This window comes from Phoxinus phoxinus, assembly GCF_949152265.1.
Source record: "Phoxinus phoxinus genome assembly, chromosome: 10".
Classification (NCBI taxonomy): domain Eukaryota; kingdom Metazoa; phylum Chordata; class Actinopteri; order Cypriniformes; family Leuciscidae; genus Phoxinus; species Phoxinus phoxinus.
In genome coordinates, this window is record NC_136885.1 from 33754078 (window position 1) to 33778694 (window position 24617).

The 24617-nt window shown below is 40.2% G+C and overlaps 3 protein-coding genes across 8 annotated transcripts in view; all 3 read left to right on the forward strand.

Annotated features, from left to right (window-relative positions):
* The window catches only part of LOC307005314 (leukocyte elastase inhibitor-like), a 31098-nt gene extending 16345 nt beyond the window's left edge, over window positions 1-14753 (forward strand). Inside the window, exons 1-8 of one of the 3 annotated variants that reach the window (XM_079625355.1) lie at window positions 9329-9429; window positions 9569-9745; window positions 9946-10125; window positions 10239-10356; window positions 11282-11424; window positions 11506-11673; window positions 12261-12676; window positions 14685-14753. In XM_079625355.1, coding sequence (XP_079481481.1) covers window positions 9578-9745; window positions 9946-10125; window positions 10239-10356; window positions 11282-11424; window positions 11506-11673; window positions 12261-12671 — 1188 coding nt within the window. In that variant the 5' untranslated portion in view covers window positions 9329-9429; window positions 9569-9577 and the 3' untranslated portion in view covers window positions 12672-12676; window positions 14685-14753. Of the gene's footprint in view, window positions 1-9328; window positions 9430-9568; window positions 9746-9945; window positions 10126-10238; window positions 10357-11281; window positions 11425-11505; window positions 11674-12260; window positions 12844-14684 lie in introns of those variants that run through there. The other 2 variants (XM_079625354.1, XM_079625356.1) reach the window with 2 other exon arrangements.
* Window positions 2452-7174, forward strand: LOC307005325 (leukocyte elastase inhibitor-like). Of its 3 annotated transcripts, none has more exons than XM_079625369.1 (7): window positions 2452-2526; window positions 2673-2849; window positions 3049-3228; window positions 3339-3456; window positions 4494-4636; window positions 5160-5327; window positions 6396-7174. In XM_079625369.1, exons 2-7 carry the CDS (start codon window positions 2682-2684, stop codon window positions 6807-6809), a joined length of 1191 nt encoding a protein of 396 aa, XP_079481495.1. In that variant the 5' UTR covers window positions 2452-2526; window positions 2673-2681; the 3' UTR covers window positions 6810-7174. The 3 variants fall into 3 exon arrangements, with proteins under 3 accessions (XP_079481495.1, XP_079481496.1, XP_079481497.1); XM_079625370.1 differs by having other exon boundaries at window positions 2478-2526; window positions 2604-2849; XM_079625371.1 differs by having other exon boundaries at window positions 2491-2526; window positions 2712-2849.
* Window positions 14754-17284: 2531 nt separating the features above from the next.
* On the forward strand, window positions 17285-21729 carry LOC307005326 (leukocyte elastase inhibitor-like). 2 transcript variants are annotated; one of them, XM_079625372.1, is made up of 7 exons: window positions 17285-18076; window positions 18221-18397; window positions 18589-18768; window positions 18882-18999; window positions 19949-20091; window positions 20173-20340; window positions 20936-21729. In XM_079625372.1, the coding sequence occupies exons 2-7, from the start codon at window positions 18230-18232 to the stop codon at window positions 21347-21349; spliced, it is 1191 nt and encodes a 396-aa protein (XP_079481498.1). In that variant the 5' UTR covers window positions 17285-18076; window positions 18221-18229; the 3' UTR covers window positions 21350-21729. The 2 variants fall into 2 exon arrangements, with proteins under 2 accessions (XP_079481498.1, XP_079481499.1); XM_079625373.1 differs by having other exon boundaries at window positions 18035-18076; window positions 18260-18397; window positions 20936-21727.
* Window positions 21730-24617: the final 2888 nt, after the last annotated feature.

Below are 24617 nucleotides of genomic sequence, written 5' to 3' on the forward strand. Positions count from 1 at the left end.
TCACACTCTCATCCTAAAAGAGCCAAGCATCTTTTTCAAGATGCCTCGTACCTTCTGTGGCTTGTGTCGAACCCCACTCAGCGACGGGGACCGCCATGTCATCTGCGTTTCCTGCCTGGGTGAGGATCACGCAGCTCTCGCGCTCACTGACGGCGGATGCCCTCACTGTGAGTAGATGCCCATGGTCTCAGGTATTAGAGCGAATCAGGGAGGACAAATGCTCAGTGCTCCTTGTGGCTCTGTTCTGGAGAAACCAGGCCTGGTTCCCAGTTCTGATGCAGCTGACAAGCACTGCCCCATGGCTAATACCAGTGAGGAGGGACCTCCTCTCTCAGGCAAAGGGCTCGATCTGGCATCCTCACCCAGAGCTTTGGGCCCTACATGTGTGGGCCATCAACGGGTACCCGCTAACCTCCCGGTGGGAGTGTTAAACACGATCACGCAGGCTAGGGCCCCGTCTACTAGACGGCTCTATTCCTCGAAATGGTCTGTGTTTTCTAGCTGGTGCACAGCTCGTGGCACATCACCCCCAGACTGTGGGGTGACGGAGGTTCTCTCCTTCCTACAAGAGCTACTGGATAAAGGCAGAACCCTATCCACGCTCAAGGTTTATGTGGCAGCCATAGCAGCGTTTACTAAATCGACGCCTGGCCAGTCACTTGGAAGGAATGATCTGGTCATCTGCTTCCTCAGAGGAGCTAAGAGGCTGAATCCTCCCAGACCTCCCTCAGTCCCCATGTGGGACCTTTCTACGGTTTTGGAAGCCATGAAAGGTGCCCTGTTCGAGCCAATCCAATAAATAGATATCAGACACCTGTCTTTCAAGACAGTGTTTCTTCTGGCTCTCGCTTCGGTAAAGCGTATAGGGGACTTGCAAGCGCTCTCAGTAAGCGCGACGTGTATGGAATTTAGGCCAAATGACTCGAAAGTCATACTCAAACCAAGGCACGGGTACGTTCCTAAATCCCTCAACACACCGTTTAGGGCACAGGTGATTTCCCTGTCTGCCCTGCCGGCGCAAGCTTCCTTTGCCCGGTCACGGCATTAAGAGCTTAATGTGTCTCGCTCGACTGTCTTCAGACAGACGGAGCAGCTCTTTGTTTCGTTCGGCGGGAGTACTAAGGGACTAGCTGCGTCGAAACAGAGTCTATCCAGATGGATAGTTGATGCTATTGTGCTATCTTACGCCTCTAAGGGCCTGCAGTGCCCGTTAGGTGTCAGAGCGCACTCCACAAGAGGCATGGCCTCGTCGTGGGCTTGGTCCAGTGGGATTGCCTTGCAAGATATCTGTATAGCGGCAGGCTGGGCCTCCCCGTCTACATTTATAAGGTTTTATAACCTAGAGGTTCCCGCCTTGCAGGCTGAGCTGCTTTCGGTCAAATAAATCAGTACTGTCTGCCTCGATGCTATCGGCTCAGAATACTGAAACTGATTGAGCGCCGCTTCCCGGACTCTCTGCGAGTCCCTGGTGATCATGCACTATATGAGTCCCGGCAGCTGCCCTTGGGACTTTGGTGTTGGATCTCAGCACGCACGTTTTTTTTTCACTGTGTTCCCTTAGCGTAAGATATTACGCAGTGCGAGAGTACTCTCGTAAGATAACGTACTCAGTTACTGACGTAACCTCGGTTCTCTCTAGAGAGGGAACGAGTACTGCATATGGCTCTGGTTGGCTTCGGCGATGAAAATTAGAGTATATCAACCTGTCGAGCTATATTTATAGGCCTAGGCCACGCCTGTTTCAGCGGGACGTGACGTAGTGGGCGCGAAGCGCCCCCATTGGATCTGACGTCACGAGAGGCCTCTCTCGATAGGCTGCTGCAGTTGCCGCAGGACAGCCAATAGGCGCGCGAGCCGTCTTGCCGCAACACGTTTTGCATTATTTCAAAATTAAGGATAATTTTTGGCTTTAATATCTTGTGGAAAAGAGTTTTTCCCCTAGCGTAAGATATTACGCAGTACTCGTTCCCTCTCTAGAGAGAAGTTAGTAAGTAACCGAGTACGTTTTACATAACCAACTGAAACGAACCCCTAAGTAAAATCACAGATCATGATCACTAAATTAAGTGCTAATAATTGTAACTCAAACGTTGTTTAGACAAGCATTTGTACTTTGGGTGTGTGGTGACTGGTGATGAGGATCATTATTTTTATTATGTTTTTATTGTTTTGTAATAAAAAAAAGTCTCACAGTGACACCTACTTCCAACTGTCATCAGTTAATCCATTATTAAGTTGTAAATACATTATGATTAATACAATTAGAATTTATCTTTCTTGTGTTCAGGTTACTTTCTTCAGCAACACACAGTTTTATTTTTTTTATTTTTTTACTTATGATAAACAATTCAGAATGAATCACTCAGTTTAAGTCTGTTGAGTTATTACATGGAATGTTACAAGCTGATGTCCTGATTGGCTTAAAACCAGGGCGTTTTAGGGTGTGGCATTAGAAGAACACCCATAACTTTCAATTCATTCACCTCAGACACGCTGGGAAACTTCATCATTCCTGCAGACTACTAGGTAATTACTTTTAGAGATACTTTTATGTATGCAATTTAAATGGTAACCAACACAGTAATAACATTTGATTAAAACAGATTGTGTGTCGTGATGAAGAAGACCTTCAGAATCTGCTGTTGATAAAACTACTGCTATTTCTTGCTCAGCTTGTGAAAATGGAGCATTTGTCTGCTGCAAACACACAGTTCTCCCTCGACCTGTTCAAGAAGATCAGCGGAGGAAACGCATCAGGAAATGTGTTCTACTCTCCTGTCAGCATCTCCTCGGCTCTGGCCATGGTGTCGCTCGGTGCAAGAGGAAACACATCGGCTCAGATGACTAAGGTGATCTCACACTTCTGTAGTTTGTTTTATGACCAGTTGTTCAGAATTCAAAATGTATATTTAGGCTATATGTGTGTGTGTTTGATGCATCATCATGTTCAGTATTTTAAACTATTATATGCTGTATTTTACTATATGCTGAATTTAACAGAATAGTGGGGTTATCTTTATTAATTCTACCCACAATAATGCTGTGCAGGTCTTGGGCTTTAAAACCCCTCTAAAACCCGCTGCCGCGACTCCAGGACATCATGATTCAGTGGACCAAATACATTCCAGCTTTAACAAGTTCATGAGTGAGCTGAACAAACCAGGAGTCCCGTATGTGTTGAGTCTTGCCAACCGCCTCTACGGAGAGCAATCCTACCAGTTTGTCGAGGTAAGACTCAAACCAAATAATAAGTTTGCTTTTGTTATTAAAGGACAAGTTTCTGGAAATGTTCTCAACTCTAATATCACTTCCACCTCAATCGGTTTGCTTTATTACAGAAATTCCTCAATGATGCAAAAAGCTACTATGAAGCCGGACTGGAGAAGGTGGACTTCAAGAACAAATCAGAGGCGGCTCGTGTCAACATCAACAAATGGGTGGAGACAAAAACACAAGGTGAAATCATGCATAAACGTATTCTACAAATAATTCTCAAGTTCAGCAAAATGTTTTTTTAAGGACCACGTTCAGCTTTATGAGATATTGAGTTATTGAGCTATTTCGTTTTTTTGGAGGTTAAAGTTTGAACTTCAATACACTTTTTATTTGGCCGTAAAGTTTACATTTCCATAAGAACTTTGAGACAAACAATTTAATCGTTTTTTGTCTTGTTTTATACTTAGTCAACAAGACAGTGTTCACAAGTTTACAATTACATATAATAAGATATAGTATAAACATGCGTATTTGGCGTGCTGTCGGGACAAGGCTCCGAGCTCGTTAATTTGCCCAAACCCAGAGCACTCGCACCCATCTCTGGCTGGGATGGGAATAATCAAGAGTGAGGAGTTGTGGTGGAGGAGGGACGCTGGAGAAACTGAGTCTGTCGTGGAACAGAGGTAAGCCGGCTCTATATATAAAGCCTCCTCTTGCGCTTCGTGCTTCTCCCGAACTTTGTTAATAAAACATAATTTAGAGATTCAATCAACTAATTTAGGCCAAAGAGAATCGATTCAAATCCCTGCTCAAAGTGGACAATGTCCATTTCTGTCATGACAACTCTCGGAGTGATTAGCATGGTAATGGGTATGACAATGTTTTATGTTTGGTCTTGGTGGAATAGATCTGCTACGCTTTTGCTTTTATTGCTGCGGCAGAGCAAGTACGGGACTTGCTACTGCCATACACACCCAACACGCTGCTGTGAGCAAGTAAGACATGCTACTGCTGTAAAATATAGTGAATTACCCGTAGCAGATCAATACAGGTGGAGCTGGGGAAGGTGGAGGGTTTCTGAAAGCGCACTGCACTGCTAAGGCAAATGTTACCCAAGGATTTGATGGTTGAGCAGAGAGCTCATTGGCTACTGATACGGCAGGAACCAATCAGCTGCGCCCTATAGATAGCGATGTGATTATGATCAGGTGAGTTAAAGGACCTATTAGACTGCACCATGTAGAGTTTCATGCTAGAACTTTGTATTTGTATTTTAGAGAAGATCAAGGACTTGGTGCCAAAGGGAGTCGTCGATGAGATGACGAGACTAGTCTTGGTGAACGCCATCTACTTCAAAGGAGACTGGGAGGAGAAATTCAAAAAAGAAGCCACCAGAGATGGGCAGTTTAAACTGAACAAGGTGGGATTTCATGCTTCTTTTTAATATATATATATGTAAGGGTTAATGCCCGACGAGGTGTCCATTGTCAGGTTTTAATGGACGACAGCGAGGTGTGAACCGGGCGACGCGCAGCGGAGGACGGTTGCCTCCGCCGAAGTCCATTAAAACCTGACAATGGACACCTCGAAGGGCATTAACCCGCTTATACCATGGTCACTTGCCAAATAACACATTTTTAAAACATTAGTTTATATTTTAATTAGTTTTAAAATCGAAATCTAAAGTTACAAGTTACAAACAATAACTTGGTTTCCTTGGTTACGCCTGACAGTTTATTTAGGTGTCCTCTATCACTTTTTAACGGACACCCTGCAGCCAATCAGAATCGAGTATTCACCCAGACCATGGTATAAATATATATATATATATATATATATAATATATATATATATATATATATATATTTTTTTTTTTTTTTTTTTTTTTTTTTTGACAGTCACAAAAAGAGCAGTTATAAAGTGTCTCCATTGATGTTTGGCAGATTAAAACTAAACCAGTGAAGATGATGCATCAAAAGGAGAAGTTTCCTCTGGCCTTCATCCCTGAGATCAACAGTCAGGTTCTGGAGCTGCCGTATGATGGCAAGAATCTCAGTATGTTGATCATCCTTCCTAACGAGATGGAAGACGACACCACTGGCCTTCAGAAGGTGAGACAGCACAGATTGATCGGGTTTTTTTGTTTTTGCAGGTAAAAGGTCCTTTTGTAAAGATGTCCACCTTCACTCGTGCTTCACTTGTTTTTACTGTGAAATCGTTTCTGATATTTATAAAGTACACATAAGAATAACTTTAAAATTATTTTGATGAAGACTTACTCGACTGAAGCAACTTAGGTTTAATATATATTTTTGGAAAAATCATATTTTAGTATAAAATATGATCTATCAGGCTTTTGATGAGTGTTTATTTGTTCATCTCAATCCTCATTGTATTGCATTGCATTATATGTTTTAAAACTACAGAGCTTTGATCATAAAACTAAGCACTTAAGTATCATCTTACTAAGACATATTATTGGCAGATATAGAGGGACTACTGATATTATATGTATTTTATGTCGTCTGCTATACTGTTATAAAGATTTCATTGATTTACAGTACAAGCTATCAGAATTAAATTTTGTCTTTTGGCCATATAAATTGCTAGCCTGGTTCTAGACTCGCATACATTTCATCTGTACAGAGATTCTGGCCTCTCTCCATTGACAAGCGTTAACTTCCTTGAAGGCGGGTCCTCTGTTGAAGTTTAAAACTATTGGATCTGCCCAGAGCCGCTCAGGATATGCCATAACCAATCGCTAACGTTTGGTCGTGACGAAACTTCAACACAAACTAGCGCACGACCTCAGCGTCATCGTTCTCAGACACTCCCTCTGTTCGCTGATTGGACTGGTAAAAAATTGACCGGAGAAAACCAAAGAATACACCGCAAACCCAGACGTAGTACTGAAGGAAAAATGAAAATTGAGCGGATGTACATAGGAGGGCGGAGCCAGGCTAATAAATTGCAGCATCTGCACCAAATTACATATTTTTGCTTAGCCTGTCAATAAATTCGTATATAATCAAGTTACTGTCTACATGACATGCATTTTGTTTGAATGAAATGGCCGATCCAAACACAAAGAAAAAATCATCACATCATTGATGCTGTACAAACAGACTCCAGTTTATACAAATAGACACACATTAACAATATCTTACTTTATTATGCAGCTTGAAAAGGCACTGACCTACGAGAAGCTCATGGAGTGGACCAAACCCAGCAAGATGATCCTACAGGAGGTTCAAGTGTCTCTGCCCAAATTTAAGATGGAGGAAACTTATGACATGAAGAGTCTTCTGATCAGCATGGGAATGGAGGATGTTTTTGACAGGAAGAAGGTGAACCTTTCGGGCATGTCCTCCAACAACGACCTGGTGGTGTCGAAGGTGATCCACAAAGCCTTTGTTGAAGTCAACGAGAAAGGAACCGAAGCGGCGGCAGCCACCGCCGTCATCATGTCTTTGGGATGCGCAATGCGATCCTCTCCCCCAAAAACCTTTATTGCAGACCACCCGTTCCTTTTCTTCATCCGACATAATTCCTCCAATGTCATTCTGTTTTATGGACGCCTCTGTTCTCCTTGAACACTGTAAAAAAAATTGCTGCGATTATTAATCATAACTTAAAATCCAACATTGTGTTCATGCTTGACTTAAAATATTACGTTTAGTTTAGTTCAGTTTAGTTTAGTTGGATATTTAAGTTATCTCAACAAATTTTAAGTTGTTATAACTAATCGCAGCCACATTTTTAACAGTGAAGATAGTGATGATGAAGTGATAATTCTAGATGACTGTGTTTCTCTGAATAAAATCATTAGCAAATACAGTAATTGAGTGAAATTGTCTGTATGCATTTACTTTCACAGAGTCATTTAATAATCTTGATACAGTTCTGTACAAGATACAAAGAACGTAATAAAAATTATTTTGGATTAATCTGTTCAAAATTTAGTTTTTTTGTATGCTACTTATATATAGTTCTGTCCTCCATAATTTTTTTGACATTGAGTGTACAAGTTCACAACAAATTTTCACATCTATTCTGTTTACCTTTTGGATGATGACCTTGTCTCTACAAAATCCCCCACAGGTGCTCAAAAGTTTTGAGGTCGGGTGAAATATTTGTCGACTGAAGAATTTTAACCATGAGAGTGTTATTATCATGTTGAAAAAAGATTTTGTATTAGCCTACATAAATTCAATGGTGTTTGAATTCATGACATATTTATTAAGAAAAACTCTCCCACTACTTCAGCACTTATTCATGCCTTTATAAGAAATGTACTATTACTGAAAAATAACCATATATCTCCGAATAGATGAGAGTACCGGGAGTTTATGCAAGCTGCCGTACACTAGAATTAATCGCTGTGTGATCAGCAAAACAGAACATGCACACAACTATTAGATTTTAAACTGTTATAGTCAGGTTAACAACACGTAGCACTGATAGCGTTACGTCAACGTTCGTTGGTCAAGTCTGTGGAAACACGCGACAGGCCTGAGAACAGGCTCTGGCTCCAGAACGCCAATCATTCTGGTGGAAAAGAAGTAAGCGGAGACCAGACACTTCTCACTGTTCTCCTCCCCCTTGCAATTTTATATATTTTAGATGATCAATGCATTTCACTTCTGCACGTTGCATCTTGCAGTGTGAGATGAAAACTTAAAGTCGGCATGAAACGGAAGTTGCGATTATCCTTTTTTTCCCTGTTGTGACGTAAATCTGAGTGAAACGGCTTCTGAAATGAGAAAAAAAAAGGGCGGGGCTTCATTTCGGCCATCGGGTATAGATTGGATCGTTGGAAGTTGGGTGTTGCTAACTATATGGAGGCAGATCTGAATGTCAGTTTGAACTCAGTTGTGGAGGATTACTCTCCACCGGACTCACCGCCAGCACCCTCCCATGTATGATTTTTTTATTGAGGAGCCCGACAACAACGACGAGAACGTGGACGATCAACTGCAGCTAAATTTTACGGACAGAATCAACCCATATTTATTCGAACAACTGCTTCCCGTGAACAGAGAGAGGGACCAAGACGAGGCAGCTAATGGTCAAGTTCACCCTCGAGAGCATCTCGTCGTGTCCGAATGGTAAAAATGTATTTCTAAATGTAGTTATTGACCTGCCATAACAACTGTCATAACAATGAGGGGCATTCATCGACATACAAAAAGCAGCATTTCGGAACATCCATCTAAAAAAGTTACACGATTCTCTCTAGTTAGCAAGTTAATTAGTTTTACTAACCTTCACATTCGTTGATGCCCAACTGTGTACATAGATAGGACAACTGTGTCTGTCAAATGTAGAACTTGGACTAAACTCATTTTACACCCTCTCAAATTCTTTAAACATTCTTCAACAAAATGCCGTGCACACAGACGCGAATTCGACGGTATTCCTCCTTCTTCAAAGTGTAGGAATTCAAGCCACCGAGCACGCAGACCGGGTTTTTTGTGAATAGGGCAGATACCTTGCACAAGGAGTAGCGCAACCAAAAAGTCACCTAACCACCATGTTGCCGATTGCTAATTGCTGCGATCTTTTCACTGACATGTTTCTGGAGAGGAGGGGTGGAAAAGATACTGTAGCCTCGCCCTCGTGCCATAGCACATGACAGGAAGACAAGAGAAGTCGTTTCAAGGGGAGAGGGAAGGTTGATGTTTTTGATTAAAGTTTATAAGGGCACATTAATTTTTTTTTAAATAATGCACAGATAAATCATTTATAATAAACACTACAACATTACATAAAAAATTTAACTTTTCAATTTTGATTTCATGGCGACTTTAGAGTGAAGGCCTGATTGTTTCAGGGACTTTGTCATAAGTCCATTCTTTTTGAGTTTCTGGGTTACTTTTGCTATATTTTCAGACTTGAAACATTGCTTTGGTCATTATCTTGGACCATTGTCTTCTTCTGTGCAGCTATTCCTCTTTAGTTCCCTCATTTACTCTGACTGCATCCGAAAACATAGGAGGCTGACTTGTTGCCTTGCTTCCCTATCAGGCAATTACTTTGCAGGCAGCGTTTGCTCACGAAGTTACCTCACGAAACTGATTACAAACTGATTTCCTGGTTGGCTTAAAGCCATGACGATTTAGGGTGAGGCAATATTAGAAGGACACCCATAACTGTCGATTCATTCACCTCAGACACGCTGGGAAACTTCATCATTTCTACCGACTACTCCAGGTAATGCTTTTAGAGATACTTTTATGTATGCAATTTAAATGGTAGCCGACACAGTAACATTTGATTAAAACAGATTGTGTGTCATGATAAAGAAGATTCAAATCTGCTGTTGATAAAACTACTGCTATTTCTTGCTCAGCTTGTGAAAATGGAGCATTTGTCTGCTGCAAACACACAGTTCTCCCTCGACCTGTTCAAGAAGATCAGCGAAGGAAACGCATCAGGAAATGTGTTCTACTCTCCTGTCAGCATCTCCTCGGCTCTGGCCATGGTGTCGCTCGGTGCAAGAGGAAACACATCGGCTCAGATGATTAAGGTGATCTCACACTTCTGTAGTATGTTTTATGACCAGTAGTTCAGAATTCAAAATTCTGTATTTTTAGGCTATATGTGTGTGTTTGATGCATCATCATGTTCAGTATTTTAAACTATTATATGCTGTATTTTACTATATGCAGAATTTAACAGAATAGTGAGGTTATCTTTATTAATTCTACCCACAATAATGCTGTGCAGGTCTTGGGCTTTAAAAACCCTCTCAAACCTGATGCTGCGACTCCAGGACATCATGATTCAATGGACAAAATTCATTCCAGCTTCAACAAGTTAATGAGTAAGCTGAACAAACCAGGAGTCCCATATATGTTGAGTCTTGCCAACCGCCTCTACGGAGAGCAATCCTACCAGTTTGTCAAGGTAAGACTCGAACCAAATAATCCTAAGTTTGGTTTTGTTATTAAAGAACAAGTTTCTGGAAATGTTTTCAACTTTAATATCATTTCCACCTCAATCGGTTTGCTCTGTTACAGAAATTCCTCAAGGACACAAAAAGATACTATGAAGCCGGACTGGAGAAGGTGGACTTCAAGAACAAATCAGAGGCTGCTCGTGTCGACATCAACAAATGGGTGGAGGAAAAAACACAAGGTGAAATCCAGCATAAACTTATTCTACAAATAATTCTCTGTGTTTTTGCTGCTTTTTAAGTTCCGCAAAATGTTTTTTTAAGGACGATGTTCAGCTTTATGAGATATTGAGTTGAGCTATTTAGTTCTTTGGAGGTTAAAGTTTTGACTTTGATGCACTTTTTTATGTGGCCGTTAAGTTTGCCGTTTGCCGTTAACTTTGAGACTTTTGATTTATACTTAGTTAACAATATAGTCTTCATAAGTTCACCCTTACATATAATCAGATATAGTATAGTATATAAATATGCGTATTTGGCATGCTTTCTAAGGACAGGGCTGTCAGCTCATTAATTTGCCCAAACCCAGAGCACTCGCACCCATCTCTGGCTGGGATGGGAATAATCAAGAGTGAGGAGTTGTGGTGGAGGAGGGGCGCTGGAGAAACTGAGTCTGTCGTGGAACAGAGGTAAGCCGGCTCTATATATAAAGCCTCCTCTCGCGCTTCGTGCTTCTCCCAAACTTTGTTAATAAAACATAATTTAGAGATTCAATCAACTAATTTAGACCTATGAGAATCAATTCAAATCCCTGCTCAAAGTGGACAATGTCCATTTCTGTCATGACAACTCTCTGAGCGATTGGCATGGTAATGGATGTGACAATGTGGTATTTTTGGTCTTGGTGGAATAGATCTGCTAAGCTGTTGCTGCTGTTGCTTTTATTGCTGCTGCAGAGTAAGCGGCACTTGCTACTGCCATACACACACAACACGCTGCTGTGAGCAAGTAAGACACAAAGTTGAGCAAAAAGCTCATTGGCTACTTATACGGCAGAAACCAATCAGCTGCGCCCTATAGATAGCGATGTGATTATGAACAGGTGAGTAGAAGAATTAGCCTGCGCCATCTAGAGTTTAATGCCAGAACTTTGTATTTGTATTTTAGAGAAGATCAAGGACTTGGTGCCACAAGGAGTCGTCGATGAGATGACGAGACTAGTCTTGGTGAACGCCATCTACTTCAAAGGAGACTGGGAGAAGAAATTTACAAAGGAAGACACCAGAGATGGGCAGTTTAAACTGAACAAGGTGAGATTTCATGCTTTTTAAAAAAAAATTCGACAGTCACGAAAAGAGCAGTTATAAAGTGTTTCCATTGATGTTTGGCAGATTCAAAATAAGCCTGTGAAGATGATGCATCAAACAACACAGTTTCCTCTGGCCTTCATCCCAGAGATCAACAGTCAGGTTCTGGAGCTGCCGTATGTCGGGAAGAATCTCAGTATGTTGATCATCCTTCCTAATAAGATGGAAGACGACACCACCGGCCTTCAGAAGGTGAGACAGCACAGATCGCTTTTATTTATTTTTAGCAAGTAAGGCTTTTTGTAAAGATGCCTACCTTTGTTTGTGCTTCACATGTGTTTTTACTGTGAATCTTTACTAATATTTATATATAACTTTTAAATAATTTTGATGAACACTTACTGGACTGAAGCAATTTAGCTTTACTGGTTTATCAAGCTTTTGATGAGCATTTATTTGTCCATCTCAATCATCATTGTATTGCGTTGCACTATATGTATTTACTAAGTAAATCTTACTAAGACATATTGTTAGCAGATATAGAGTGACAATCGATATTATATGTATGTTATGTCCTCTGCTATACTGTTATAAAGATCTCAATGATTTAGATTAAAAAATATCAGAGTTTGATCTTGCCTTTTGGCCATTTAAATTTCAGCATCTGCACCAAATTACATATTTTTGCTCAGTTTGGGCCTGTGAATAAATAAAGTTACTGTCTCCATTGGCCGATCCAAAAACAAAAAATAAATAAATGTCACATCATTGATGCTGTACAAACAGACCCAAGTTTATGCAAATAGACACACATTAACATGCCTCACTTTATTATCCAGCTTGAAAAGGCACTTACCTACGAGAAGCTCATGGAGTGGACCAAACCCAGCAAGATGATCCTACAGGAAGTTCAAGTCTCTCTGCCCAAATTTAAGATGGAGGAAACTTATGACATGAAGAGTCTTCTGATCAGCATGGGAATGGAGGATGTGTTTGACGAGAAGAATGCAAACCTGTCAGGCATGTCCTCCAACAACGACCTGGTGGTGTCGAAGGTGATCCACAAAGCCTTTGTTGAAGTAAATGAGAAAGGAACCGAAGCGGCTGCAGCCACTTTTTTCGTCGTTATTGGTTGCGCAAGCCGATCCTCTCTCCCAAAAACCTTTATTGCAGACCACCCGTTCCTTTTCTTCATCCGACATAATCCCTCCAATGTCATTCTGTTTTATGGACGCCTCTGTTCTCCTTGAAGATAGTGATGATGACATGATAATTCTAGATGACTGTTCCTCTGATAAATAAAAATCATTAGAAAATAATTGAGTGAACTTGTCTGTATGCATTTACTTTAACGGAGTCTTGATACAGTTCTGTACAAGATACAAAGAATGTAAAAAACTGTATCTTGGATTAATCTGTTCAACATTTAAAAAAAAATTTTTGCATTCTACTTATATATAGTTATATATATAGTCCTCCATAACTGTACGTATAGGCTATGACCGTTCTTGGCATTAAGTGTACAAGTTTTCAAATATTTTCTGTTTACCTCTTGGATGATGACCTTGTCTCTACAAAATCCCCCACAGGCTCTCAAAAGTGTTAAGTTCGGGTAAAATACTTGTCGATTTAAGGATTTTGACCATGGGAGTGGGAGAATATATAGAGTTATAGTCATGTTGAAATGGATTTTGTATTAGCCTATCACAATATGGTGTGTGAATTCATGACATATCTTGGACCCAGTGGCGGGCCGTGCATTTCACACCTAGGCCTTCAGTGATGTCCAACCTGAATTAATAACTTTTAATAGTGTAGCAGCGCACGCACATACTCTCTATGTGAAATTCCTGTTTTTATTTTGCACCGGCAGTTATAGGGTTAATGCGGTGAGTTCGGGAAAGGCCGGGTAGAGAAACGAGCGAGTGAATTCGGCTTAGTGTTCAGTGGTTCTTGCGTTCCGATTATAAGATCCTCCCTTGTCTTATCCTTCAATGGTTACAATAGTAGGCCTAATAATGTTTGAAAAAAAGAAGGTGTTTCGATCATAAATTTACAAGAAAAAATAGGAAGAAAATCTTATTCAGCACGGACAAAAACAGGGGCATAATCCATCCTAATTTCTTTCCTCAAAAATACTTAAATTACTTGGTTGTACAGGTTGTCTGTGCTTTTCAGTCCCAACAACCTTTTCTATCGCCATCGAGGCTAATGTGCTGAAAGTCCAGTCTGTCCCGTCGTATTTCTGGCATAAGTTTTAATTAGCTTTAACGCTGAGAGTGTCTGCTCGACAGAAGCAGTGGACACACAGCACACAGGGACAGTCACCGCTAAACATGACGATATGTACAGCTGACGCAAGCTCTCACACAGATTTTTGAACGATATCAATGAGATCAGCGCGACTTTTGCCTTCAAAAGCCGCCCTGCTACATTGCAGTCAGTTCTGTTTTTAACTTAACGTTACCCGGGACAGATCGATAGAGTTCCGTGACTCTGCGTAAGCTGAATAAGGGATTTTTTCCGGTAGGTTTGAACCTGCTGGTGGTCGAGGAAGGAAAGAAACATTAATTTGTGGGTTGAAAAACTATTAAATCTACAGGTAACGTTATATATTTTAGTTTACACAGTTCACTACTAGATACGGTCAGCTAGCTCTGACTACCAGTAATAATACGCGCTCTGACCATCCAGAGGCCATTCTGAAGGCCTTGAGGCAGATATATATGACCCTGGCAACACTTGATGACTGAAATATGATTGGATAAAAGCGCTAAAATAAATATACACCACTGGAAGCAGCGCAACCAAGAGAAAAGCTATGAAATTAAGATAACGGACTATTGGGAATAATTTAATACTCATTCATAAAAAAATTATATTAAAGTGCAAGTCAGTGATTCTGATAGTGTTTAGGCCAGCAGAGAAGGCCTTGCTGGCCCTGACGGCCCACCACTGCTTGGACCATTGTCTTCTTTTGTGCAAAGAAATGAGAACAATTCTCTCCTATGCGGTTCAATTATTGTCAGCATTTAGTCTGAGTAGATGGAATGGGCTACATAACACTTTATATATATTTTTTAATTATTTAATTATTATTAATCATAACTTAAAATCCAACATTGTTTTAACTTTAAAAAGTATGTGTTCATGCTTGACTTAAAATATTAAGTTTAGTTTAGTTTAGTTGGATATTTAAGTTATCTCAACAAATTTTAAGTTGTTATAACTAATCGCAGCCACATTTTTTACAGTGAAGATAGTGATGATGAAGTGATAATTCTAGATGACTGTGTTTCTCTGAATAAAATCATTAGCAAATACAGTAATTGAGTGAAATTGTCTGTATGCATTTACTTTCACTGAGTCATTTAATAATCTTGATACAGTTCTGTACAAGATTCAAAGAACGTAAAAAAAAATATTTTGGATTAATCTGTTCAACATTTAGTTTTTTTTGTATGCTACTTATATATTAGTTCTGTCCTCCATAATTTTCTTGACATTGAGTGTACAAGTTCACAACAAATTTTCACATCTATTCTGTTTACCTTTTGGATGATGACCTTGTCTCTACAAAATCCCCCACAGGTGCTCAAAAGTTTTGAGGTCGGGTGACATACTTGTCGACTGAAGCATTTTAACCATGAGAGAATGTATAGTGTTATTATCATGTTGAAAAAAGATTTGGTATTAGCCTACATAAATTCAATGGTGTGTGAATTCATGACATATTTATTAAGAAAAACTCTCCCACTACTTCAGCACTTATTCACGAAATATAAGAAATGTACTATTACTGAAAAATAACCATATATCTCCGAATAGATGAGAGTACCGGGAGTTTATGCAAGCTGCCGTACACTAGAATTAATCGCTGTGTGAACAGCAAAACAGAACATGCACACAACTATTAGATTTTAAACTGTTATAGTCAGGTTAACAACACGTAGCACTGATAGCGTTACGTCAACGTTCGTTGGTCAAGTCTGTGGAAACACGCGACAGGCCTGAGAACAGGCTCTGGCTCCAGAACGCCAATCATTCTGGTGGAAAAGAAGTAAGCGGAGACCAGACACTTCTCACTGTTCTCCTCCCCCTTGCAATTTTATACATTTTAGATACTGTTAGATCAATGCATTCAACTTCTGCACATTGCGTCTTGCAGTGTGAGATGAAAACTTAAAGTCGGCATGAAATGGAAGTTGCGATTATCCTTTTTTCCCCTGTTGTGACGTAAATCTGAGTGAAACGGCTTCTGAAATAAGCGGGGCTTCATTTCGGCCATCGGGTATAGATTGGATCGTTGGAAGTTGGGTGTTGCTAACAATATGGAGGCAGATCTGAATGTCAGTTTGAACTCAGTTGTGGAGGATTACTCTCCACCGGACTCACCGCCAGCACCCTCCCATGTATGATTTTTTTATTGAGGAGCCCGACAACAACGACGAGAACGAGGACGATCAACTGCAGCTAAATTTTACGGACAGAATCAACCCATATTTATTCGAACAACTGCTTCCCGTGAACAGAGAGTGGGACCAAGACGAGGCAGCTAATGGTCAAGTTCACCCTCGAGAGCATCTCGTCGTGTCCGAATGGTAAAAATATATTTCTAAATGTAGTTATTGACCTGCCATAACAACTGTCATAACAATGAGGGGCATTCATCGACATACAAAAAGCAGCATTTCGGAACATCCATCTAAAAAAGTTACACGATTCTCTCTAGTTAGCAAGTTAATTAGTTTTACTAACCTTCACATTCGTTGATGCCCCAACTGTGTACATAGATAGGACAACTGTGTCTGTCAAATGTAGAACTTGGACTAAACTCATTTCACACCCTCTCAAATTCTTTAAACATTCTTCAACAAAATGCCTTGCACACAGACGCGAATTCGACGGTATTCCTCCTTCTTCAAAGTGTAGGAATTCAAGCCACCGAGCACAAAGACCGGGTTTTTTGTGGATAGGGCAGATACCTTGAGGAGTAGCACAACCAAAAGGTCACCTAACCACCATGTTGCCGATTGCTAATTGCTGCGATCTTTTCACTGAGAGGTTTCTGGAGAGGAGGGGTGGAAAAGATACTGTAGCCTCGCCCTCGTGCCATAGCACATGACAGGAAGACAAGAGAAGTCGTTGCAAGGGGAGAGGTAAGGTTAATTTTTTTGATTAAAGTTTATAAGGGCACATACATTTTTTTTTAAATAATGCACAGATAAATCATTTATAATAAACACTACAATATGACATAAGTGAGTGAAGTCTTACATTTTTATTATTACATAATTAGAGTGAAGGCCTGATTGTTTCAGGGACTTTGTCACAAGTCCATTCTTTTGGAGTTTCTGGGTAACTTTTGCTATATTTTCAGATTTGAAACTTTGCTTTGGTCATTATCTTGGACCATTGTGTTCTGGGGGACTAAACAGCGATCATTTGCACCTCTGTTTAGTTGTTCCTGTCGTATGTAGTCTGTATGAGTTCTCGTTAGTTTCTATGGTTAATGATTAGTTAATTTTTGTCCAGCTATTCCTCTTTAGTTCCCTAATTTACCTTGACTGCATCCGAAAACATAGGAAGCTGACTTGTTGCCTCTCTTCCCTATCAGGCAATGACTTTGCAGGCAGCGTTTGCTTACGAAGGTACCTCACGAAACTGATTTCGGATAGACTTCTGAGTTGGTGTTACGATTTAATGATCTACATCAAAATAGAGCGAGCTTTGGTGAAAACGAATATTTAATGACTACAATAGTCATTTCTCACTAGAAATGACATCATAAGTGGAAAACATTGATACAAAATTTACATTTACACACAAACTGACGACCAGCCGCAACTTTCCGACGCCATCTTTATTATTCTAGCTCAACTGTCACAGACTGGAAAGCATGGGATTCTGGGATATCAAAAGTGATGAACGATACATCTATGCTGCCTTCAAAAATCGATCAGATGAAGGGATCTCAGGAGACAGGAAGTGAAACTAACCGGCTAAAAGGCCTTCCGACCTTGGGATGTGTCCTCCGAAGGCAGCATTTATCAGTTTTCGGGACACAACCCACATGTACATTTACTCCCTGATTGTTTCAGTCTTTTGTCGGTTATTGTTCCGTCCATGTGTGTTTCTACTTCTGTTTCTAGTCAAGTCTATTTTGAAATGTTATCTTTATCATATATATTACACATATTACCAAGCCTAAATAAATACAAAATCACATTAATTATTAAACCTGGGTAATATTTATATCACATATGAAAAGGTATTTCATGATACACAACACATGACCTTGTTTTACATAACCAACTGACACGAACACCTTAGTAAAGACTACAGGTGATGATCACTAAATGAAGTGCTAATAATTGTAACTCAAACGTTGTTTAGACAAGCATTTGTACTTTGGGTGTGTGGTGAAAAGGATCATTATTGTTTTGTAAAAGTATCACAGTGACACCTACTTCCAACTGATAAACATCCACAAACATCAGTTGAGTAATTACAGGGAATGTTACAAGCTGATTTCCTGATTGGCTAAAAACAAGGGAGTTTTAGGGTGTGGCAATATTAGAAGGACATCCGTAACTGTCGATTAATTCTCCTCAGACACGCTGGGAAACTTCATCATTTCTGCAGACTACTCTAGGTAATACTTTTAGAGATACTTTTATGTATGCAATTTAAATGGTAACCAACACAGTAATAACATTTGATTAAAACAGATTGTGTGTCATGATGAAGAAGACATTCAAATCTGCTGTTGATAAAAATACTGCTATTTCTTGCTCAGCTTGTGAAAATGGAGCATTTGTCTGCTGCAAACACACAGTTCTCCCTCGACCTGTTCAAGAAGATCAGCGGAGGAAACGCATCAGGAAATGTGTTCTACTCTCCTGTCAGCATCTCCTCGGCTCTGGCCATGGTGTCGCTCGGTGCAAGAGGAAACACCGCAGCTCAGATGACTAAGGTGATCTCACACTCATGTAGTTTGTTTTATGACCAGTAGTTCAGAATTCAAAATGTGTATTTAGGGTGTGTGTTTGATGCATCATCATGTTCAGTATTTTAAACTATTATATGCTGTATTTTACTATATCCTGAATTCATCAGAATAGTGAGGTTATCTTTATTCATTCTACCCACAATAATGCTGTGCAGGTCTTGGGCTTTAAAAACCCTCTCAAACCCGATGCCGCGACTCCAGGACATCATGACTCAGTGGATCAAATACATTCCAGCTTCAACAAGTTCATGAGTGAGCTGAACAAGCCAGGAGTCCCGTATGCGTTGAGTCTTGCCAACCGCCTCTACGGAGAGCAATCCTACCAGTTTGTTGAGGTAAGACTTGAACCAAATAATCCTAAATTTGGTTTTGTTATTAAAGGACAATGTTCTGGAAATGTTCTCAGCTCTAATAGCGTTTGCTCCTCAATCGGTTTGCTATGTAACAGAAATTCCTCAAGGACGCAAAAAGCTACTATGAAGCCGGACTGGAGAAGGTGGACTTCATGAACAAATCAGAGATTGCTCGCGTCAACATCAACAAATGGGTGGAGAAAAAAACACAAGGTGAAATCCAGCATAAACTTATTCTACAAATAATTCTCTGTGTTTTTTGCTGCTTTTTAAGTTGCTGCTTGTTAACCATGTTCAGCTTTATGAGATATTGAGTTGAGCTATTTAGTTCTTTGGGGGTTAAAGTTTTGACTTTAATGCACTTTTTTTTATGTGGCTGTTAAGTTTAAATTTCCATAAGAACTTCGAGACTTTTGATTTATACTTAGTTAACAATATAGTCTTCATAAGTTTGTACCCTTACATATAATCAGATATAGTATAGTATATAAATATGCGTATTTGGCATGCTGTCTAAGGACAGGGCTGTCAGCTCATTCATTTGCCCAAACCCAGAGCACTCGCACCCATCTCTGGCTGGGATGGGAATAATCAAGAGTGAGGAGTTGTGGTGGAGGAGGGACGCTGGAGAAACTGAGTCTGTCGTGGAATAGAGGTAATATATAAGCTATATAAGTCGGCTCTATATATAAGCCTCCTCTCACGCTGATTGAGTAGATTATCTGAACATGCTTCTCCCGAACTTTGTTAAAACATAATTTAGAGATTCGATCAATTAATTTAGACCTATGAGAATCAATTCAAATCCCAGCTCAAAGTGGACAATGTCCATTTCTGTCATGACAACTCTCGGAGTGATTAGCATGGTAATGGATATGACAACGTGGTATTTTTGGTCTTGGTGGAATAGATCTGCTACGCTGTTGCTTTTATTGCTGCGGCAGAGCAAGTACGAGACTAGCTACTGTCATACACACACAACACGCTGCTGTGAGCAAGTAAGACACAAAGGTTGAGCAAAAAGCTCATTGGCTACTGATACGGCAGGAACCAATCAGCTGCGCCCTATAGATAGCGATGTGATTATGAACAGGTGAGTTAAAGGACCTATTAGCCTGCGCCATCTAGAGTTTCATGCCAGAACTTTGTATTTGTATTTTAGAGAAGATCAAGGACTTGGTGCCACAGGGAGTTGTCAATGAGAGGACGAATCTAGTCTTGGTGAACGCCATCTACTTCAAAGGAGACTGGGAGAAGAAATTCACAAAGGAAGCCACCAGAGATGGGCAGTTTAAACTGAACAAGGTGAGATTTCATGCTTTTAAAAAATATTTTCGACAGTCACGAAAAGAGCAGTTATAAAGTGTTTCCATTGATGTTTGGCAGATTCAAACTAAACCAGTGAAGATGATGCATCAAACAACACAGTTTCCTCTGGCCTTCATCCCTGAGATGAACAGTCTGGTTCTGGAGCTGCCGTATGTCGGGAAGAATCTCAGTATGTTGATCATCCTTCCAAACGAGATGGAAGACGACACCACCGGCCTTCAGAAGGTGAGACAGCAAAGATCATTTTTATTTATTTTTAGCAAGTCTTTTTGTAAAGACGTCTACCTTCGCTCGTGCTTCACGTGTGTTTTTACTGTGAATCTTTACTAATATTTAGATATAACTTTTAAATAATTTGGATGAACACTTACTGGACTGAAGCAATTTAGCTTTACTGGTTTATCAAGCTTTTGATGAGCATTTATTTGTCCATCTCAATCATCATTGTGTCGCGTTGCACTATATGTTACTTACTAAGTAAATCTTACTAAGACATGTTGTTAGCAGATATAGAGTGACAATCGATATTATATGTATGTTATGTCTTCTGCTATACTGTTATAAAGATCTCAATGATTTAGATTACAAAATACTGTATCAGAGTTTGATCTTGCCTTTTGGCCATTTAAATTTTAGCATCTGCACCAAATTACATATTTTTGCTCAGTTTGGGCCTGTGAATAAATAAAGTTACTGTCTCCATGACTCCATTGGACGATCCAAACACAAAAAAATTATCGTCACATCATTGATGCTGTACAAACAGACTTCACTTTATGCAAATAGACACACATTAACAATATCTCACTTTATTATCCAGCTTGAAAAGGCACTTACCTACGAGAAGCTCATGGAGTGGACCAAACCCAGCAAGATGATCCTACGGGAAGTTCAAGTGTCTCTGCCCAAATTTAAGATGGAGGAAACTTATGACATGAAGAGTCTTCTGATCAGCATGGGAATGGAGGATCTTTTTGACGAGGAGAAGGTGAACCTTTCAGGCATGTCCTCCAACAACGACCTGGTGGTGTCGGAGGTGATCCACAAAGCCTTTGTTGAAGTAAATGAGAAAGGAACCGAAGCGGCTGCAGCCACTGTTGTCATCGCTGTTTTTGGATGCGCAGGACGATCCTCTCCCCCAAAAACCTTTATTGCAGACCACCCGTTCCTTTTCTTCATCCGACATAATCCCTCCAATGTCATTCTGTTTTATGGACGCCTCTGTTCCCCTTGAAGATAGTGATGATGACATGATAATTCTAGATGACTGTGTTCCTCTGATAAATAAAATCATTAGAAAATAATTGAGTGAACTTGTCTGTATGCATTTAATTTAACGGAGTGATACATTTCTGTACAAGATACAAAGAATGTAAAAAACAGTATCTTGGATTAATCTGTTCAACATTTAGTTTTTAGTTTTTTGTATTCTACTTATATATAGTTCTGTCCTCCATAACTTTACGTATATTTTTTTATATATATATTTTTTATTATTTTTTATTATGGTATTACGTTCATTTGTATTATATTGTGTATGCTGTGTGTCAAACAAGAGCAGTACTGTGGAAAAGAATTTCCCCATGGGGGACAATAAAGTTAAAGTTAGGCTATGACCGTTCTTGGCATTGAGTGTACAAGTTAACAACAAGTTTTCTGTTTACCTCTTGGAGGATGACCTTGTCTCTACAAAATCCCCCACAGGTGCTCAAAAGTGTTAAGTTCGGGTGAAATACTTGTCGACTGAGCATTTTGACCATGGGAGTGGGACATGGGAGTGTCATGAGTGTGATTTCATGACATATTTATTAAGAAATTTCTTACACTACTTTAGCACTTATTCATCCCTATATAAGAAATTTACTACCACCGATAACAATATACCTCCAAAAAAAGGCAAGATGAGAGTACAGGGAGTTTATGCGAGCTGCCGTACACTAGAATCACTCCCGGCACTGTGTGAACAGCAAAACAGAACATGCATGCAACCTGATTGATTTTAAACTGCTTATAGTCAAGTTAACTACACGTAGTACTGGCAGCGTTGATCAAGTCTGTGATATAAAAAACACGCGACAGGCTTGTGACTGGCCGAGAACAGGCTCTGGCTCCAGGACATGAACCATTCTGGTGGAAAAGGGGTAAGACCAGACACTTCTCACTATACTCCTTCCCCTTGCAATGCCATACATTTTAGATGCTGTTAGATCAATGCATTTCACTTCTGCACGTTGTGTCTTGCTGTGAGATGAAACAGTCACTCTTCAAAAATTACTCGTCACAAAACAAAAGCTTAAAGTGAAGGCCCGATTATCTCAAGTCCATTCTTTTTGAGTTACTGTGTTACTTTTGTTATATTTTCACACTTAATAATAATTCGTTACATTTATATCGCGCTTTTCTGGGTACTCAAAGTGCTTTTGACAGGGGGAATCTCCTCAACTACCACCAATGTGCAGCATCACCTGGATGATGCGACGGCAGCCATATTGCACCAGAACACCCACCACATACCAGCTTACTGGTGGAGAGGGGACAATGTTTTAAGTTTTAAAACTTAAAACATTGCTTTGGTAATTATCTTGGACCATTGTCTTCTTTTGTGCAAAGATATGTGTCTTCTGACAATTCTCTCCTATGCGGTTTAATTATTATCAGCATTTAGTCTGAGAATGATTCAATGGGCTACATAACACTTTGTATATATTTCTATTTATTTATAATAATTCAGCGATGCCTATATGGCCACGTTGAACATGGCAATATGGATGAGTGAGTCATGATAATTTACACTGATGGCGTAGATGGCGATCGGTTATGTGTGTGTGTTGCTATACTTGTGATGGTCAAATATAATGACAACCGACTAGTGAGGACATTTTACTGGTCATACATTTAAAAAGGCTTATAAATCGGTCAAAACATGTTTATCGACTGTGCTTCTGCACTGGAGGATGGAGTGGATTTGGGAAATCTAAGGAACAACGGTACTATACGGTTATCCGGACCATACGTGTGTCTTTTAGTCCCGTATAGTCCGTATAGTCATCCCTGATTGGTCTTAACCCCAGTGACGGGTAGGTTTAGGGGCGGGGTTAGGGGTAGGCCATCGTATGATTGGTCTTAACCCCAGTGATGGGTAGGTTTAGGGGCGGGGTTAGGGGTAGGCCATCGTGTGGTCCGCATAACCGTATCGGAACAACGGACTAATGAGGGTGATGTTTTACAGCAGCGAAGATCTGCTGAGATTCTGATACAATATTAAATCAGAATCAGTTCAAATCTAGATTAAAAACACATCTCTTCAGCCTAGCATACACATAACACATTATAGACTTATATAATTAGGCTGCATAGTTTAGAACAGCCGGGACCGGGAACACTTCCCGTAACCCTGATGTACTTGGTACATCATAAGAAGGACGGCGTCTACGCTAATATTAGTCTCTCTGTCTATCCCGAGGTTTACTGCTGTCCACCGGAACCAGGCCGTATCCAGAACAGATCTGATGAAGGACCAGCGCCAGGACACGACGACGACGCCGCTGACCTGAAGTGTCAACCAGTCTCTCCTCCTCTCCACTCCGACTTCAACCAACCGGAACTGGACAAATACTCTGATTCATTCTGAACTTCATAAACTGTTCACTCATTGGCCAGAGGAGAACTGGCCCCCGACTGAGCCTGGGTTCTCCCAAGGTTTTTTTCTCCCCTCTGTCACCTGATGGAGTTTTGGTTCCTTGCCGCTGTTGCCTTGCCTTCTGGCTTGCTTAGTTGGGGACATTTAATATTCAACAATATTATAGATCTGCCTTAAATGTGGATGATGATGAAATTATTTTTTGTATTATTTTCATGTTATCACTGTGAAGCTGCTTTGATACAATCTGTATTGTAAAAAGCGCTATATAAATAAAGATGACTTGACTTGACTTAAAACCCCACCAAAGTTCCTTCATGAACCTTCTGAAATAATATGTCCTACCCATACAACTAATGGAAAGAAGAAAGTGAAACAGAGGGGCTCTAGAGGCCGAATCTGAAACAGACTTAAACATCGCGGCAGTCGGTTTCCTCTTCATTCGCTCCAAAATAAAATGCTCGAACTCACAGCATTGGTGAAATATAACAGAGACTTCAATAGAGCTACCCTGATCTGCATTATGGAGACATGGCTGACGGACGCGATTGACAACATAAAATTGATAACATTAATCCATCTGGACCGTGACAGTACCAAGTCAACCAAAACCATTGGAGGAGGACTGTGTATGTTCGTTATTAGCAGGTGGGCGAAGAATATTACGGTACGTGAAACACATTGTTCAGCTCACTATGAACTAGGGCTGTAGTCAAAACCACCTTTGTCGAGTCCAAGACAAGTCCAAGACCAGGACTAGTCGAGTCCAAGTCAAGACCAAGTCCAAAGAGGTTCAAGTCCAAGACCAGGACTAGTCGAGTCCAAGTCAAGACCAAGTCCAAAGAGGTTCAAGTCCAAGACC

Excerpts from the sequence above, each read along its gene's own strand:
- LOC307005325 (XM_079625369.1), top strand. The coding sequence starts at position 2,682 with ATGGAGCATTTGTCTGCTGCAAACACACAGTTCTCCCTCGACCTGTTC. Across the intron at positions 3,457-4,493 it reads GGTGGAGACAAAAACACAAG|AGAAGATCAAGGACTTGGTG; the intron begins GTGAAATCATGC and ends TTTGTATTTTAG. Across the intron at positions 5,328-6,395 it reads ACACCACTGGCCTTCAGAAG|CTTGAAAAGGCACTGACCTA; the intron begins GTGAGACAGCAC and ends TTTATTATGCAG.
- LOC307005326 (XM_079625372.1), top strand. The coding sequence starts at position 18,230 with ATGGAGCATTTGTCTGCTGCAAACACACAGTTCTCCCTCGACCTGTTC. Across the intron at positions 18,398-18,588 it reads CCGCAGCTCAGATGACTAAG|GTCTTGGGCTTTAAAAACCC; the intron begins GTGATCTCACAC and ends AATGCTGTGCAG. Across the intron at positions 20,092-20,172 it reads GGCAGTTTAAACTGAACAAG|ATTCAAACTAAACCAGTGAA; the intron begins GTGAGATTTCAT and ends GATGTTTGGCAG.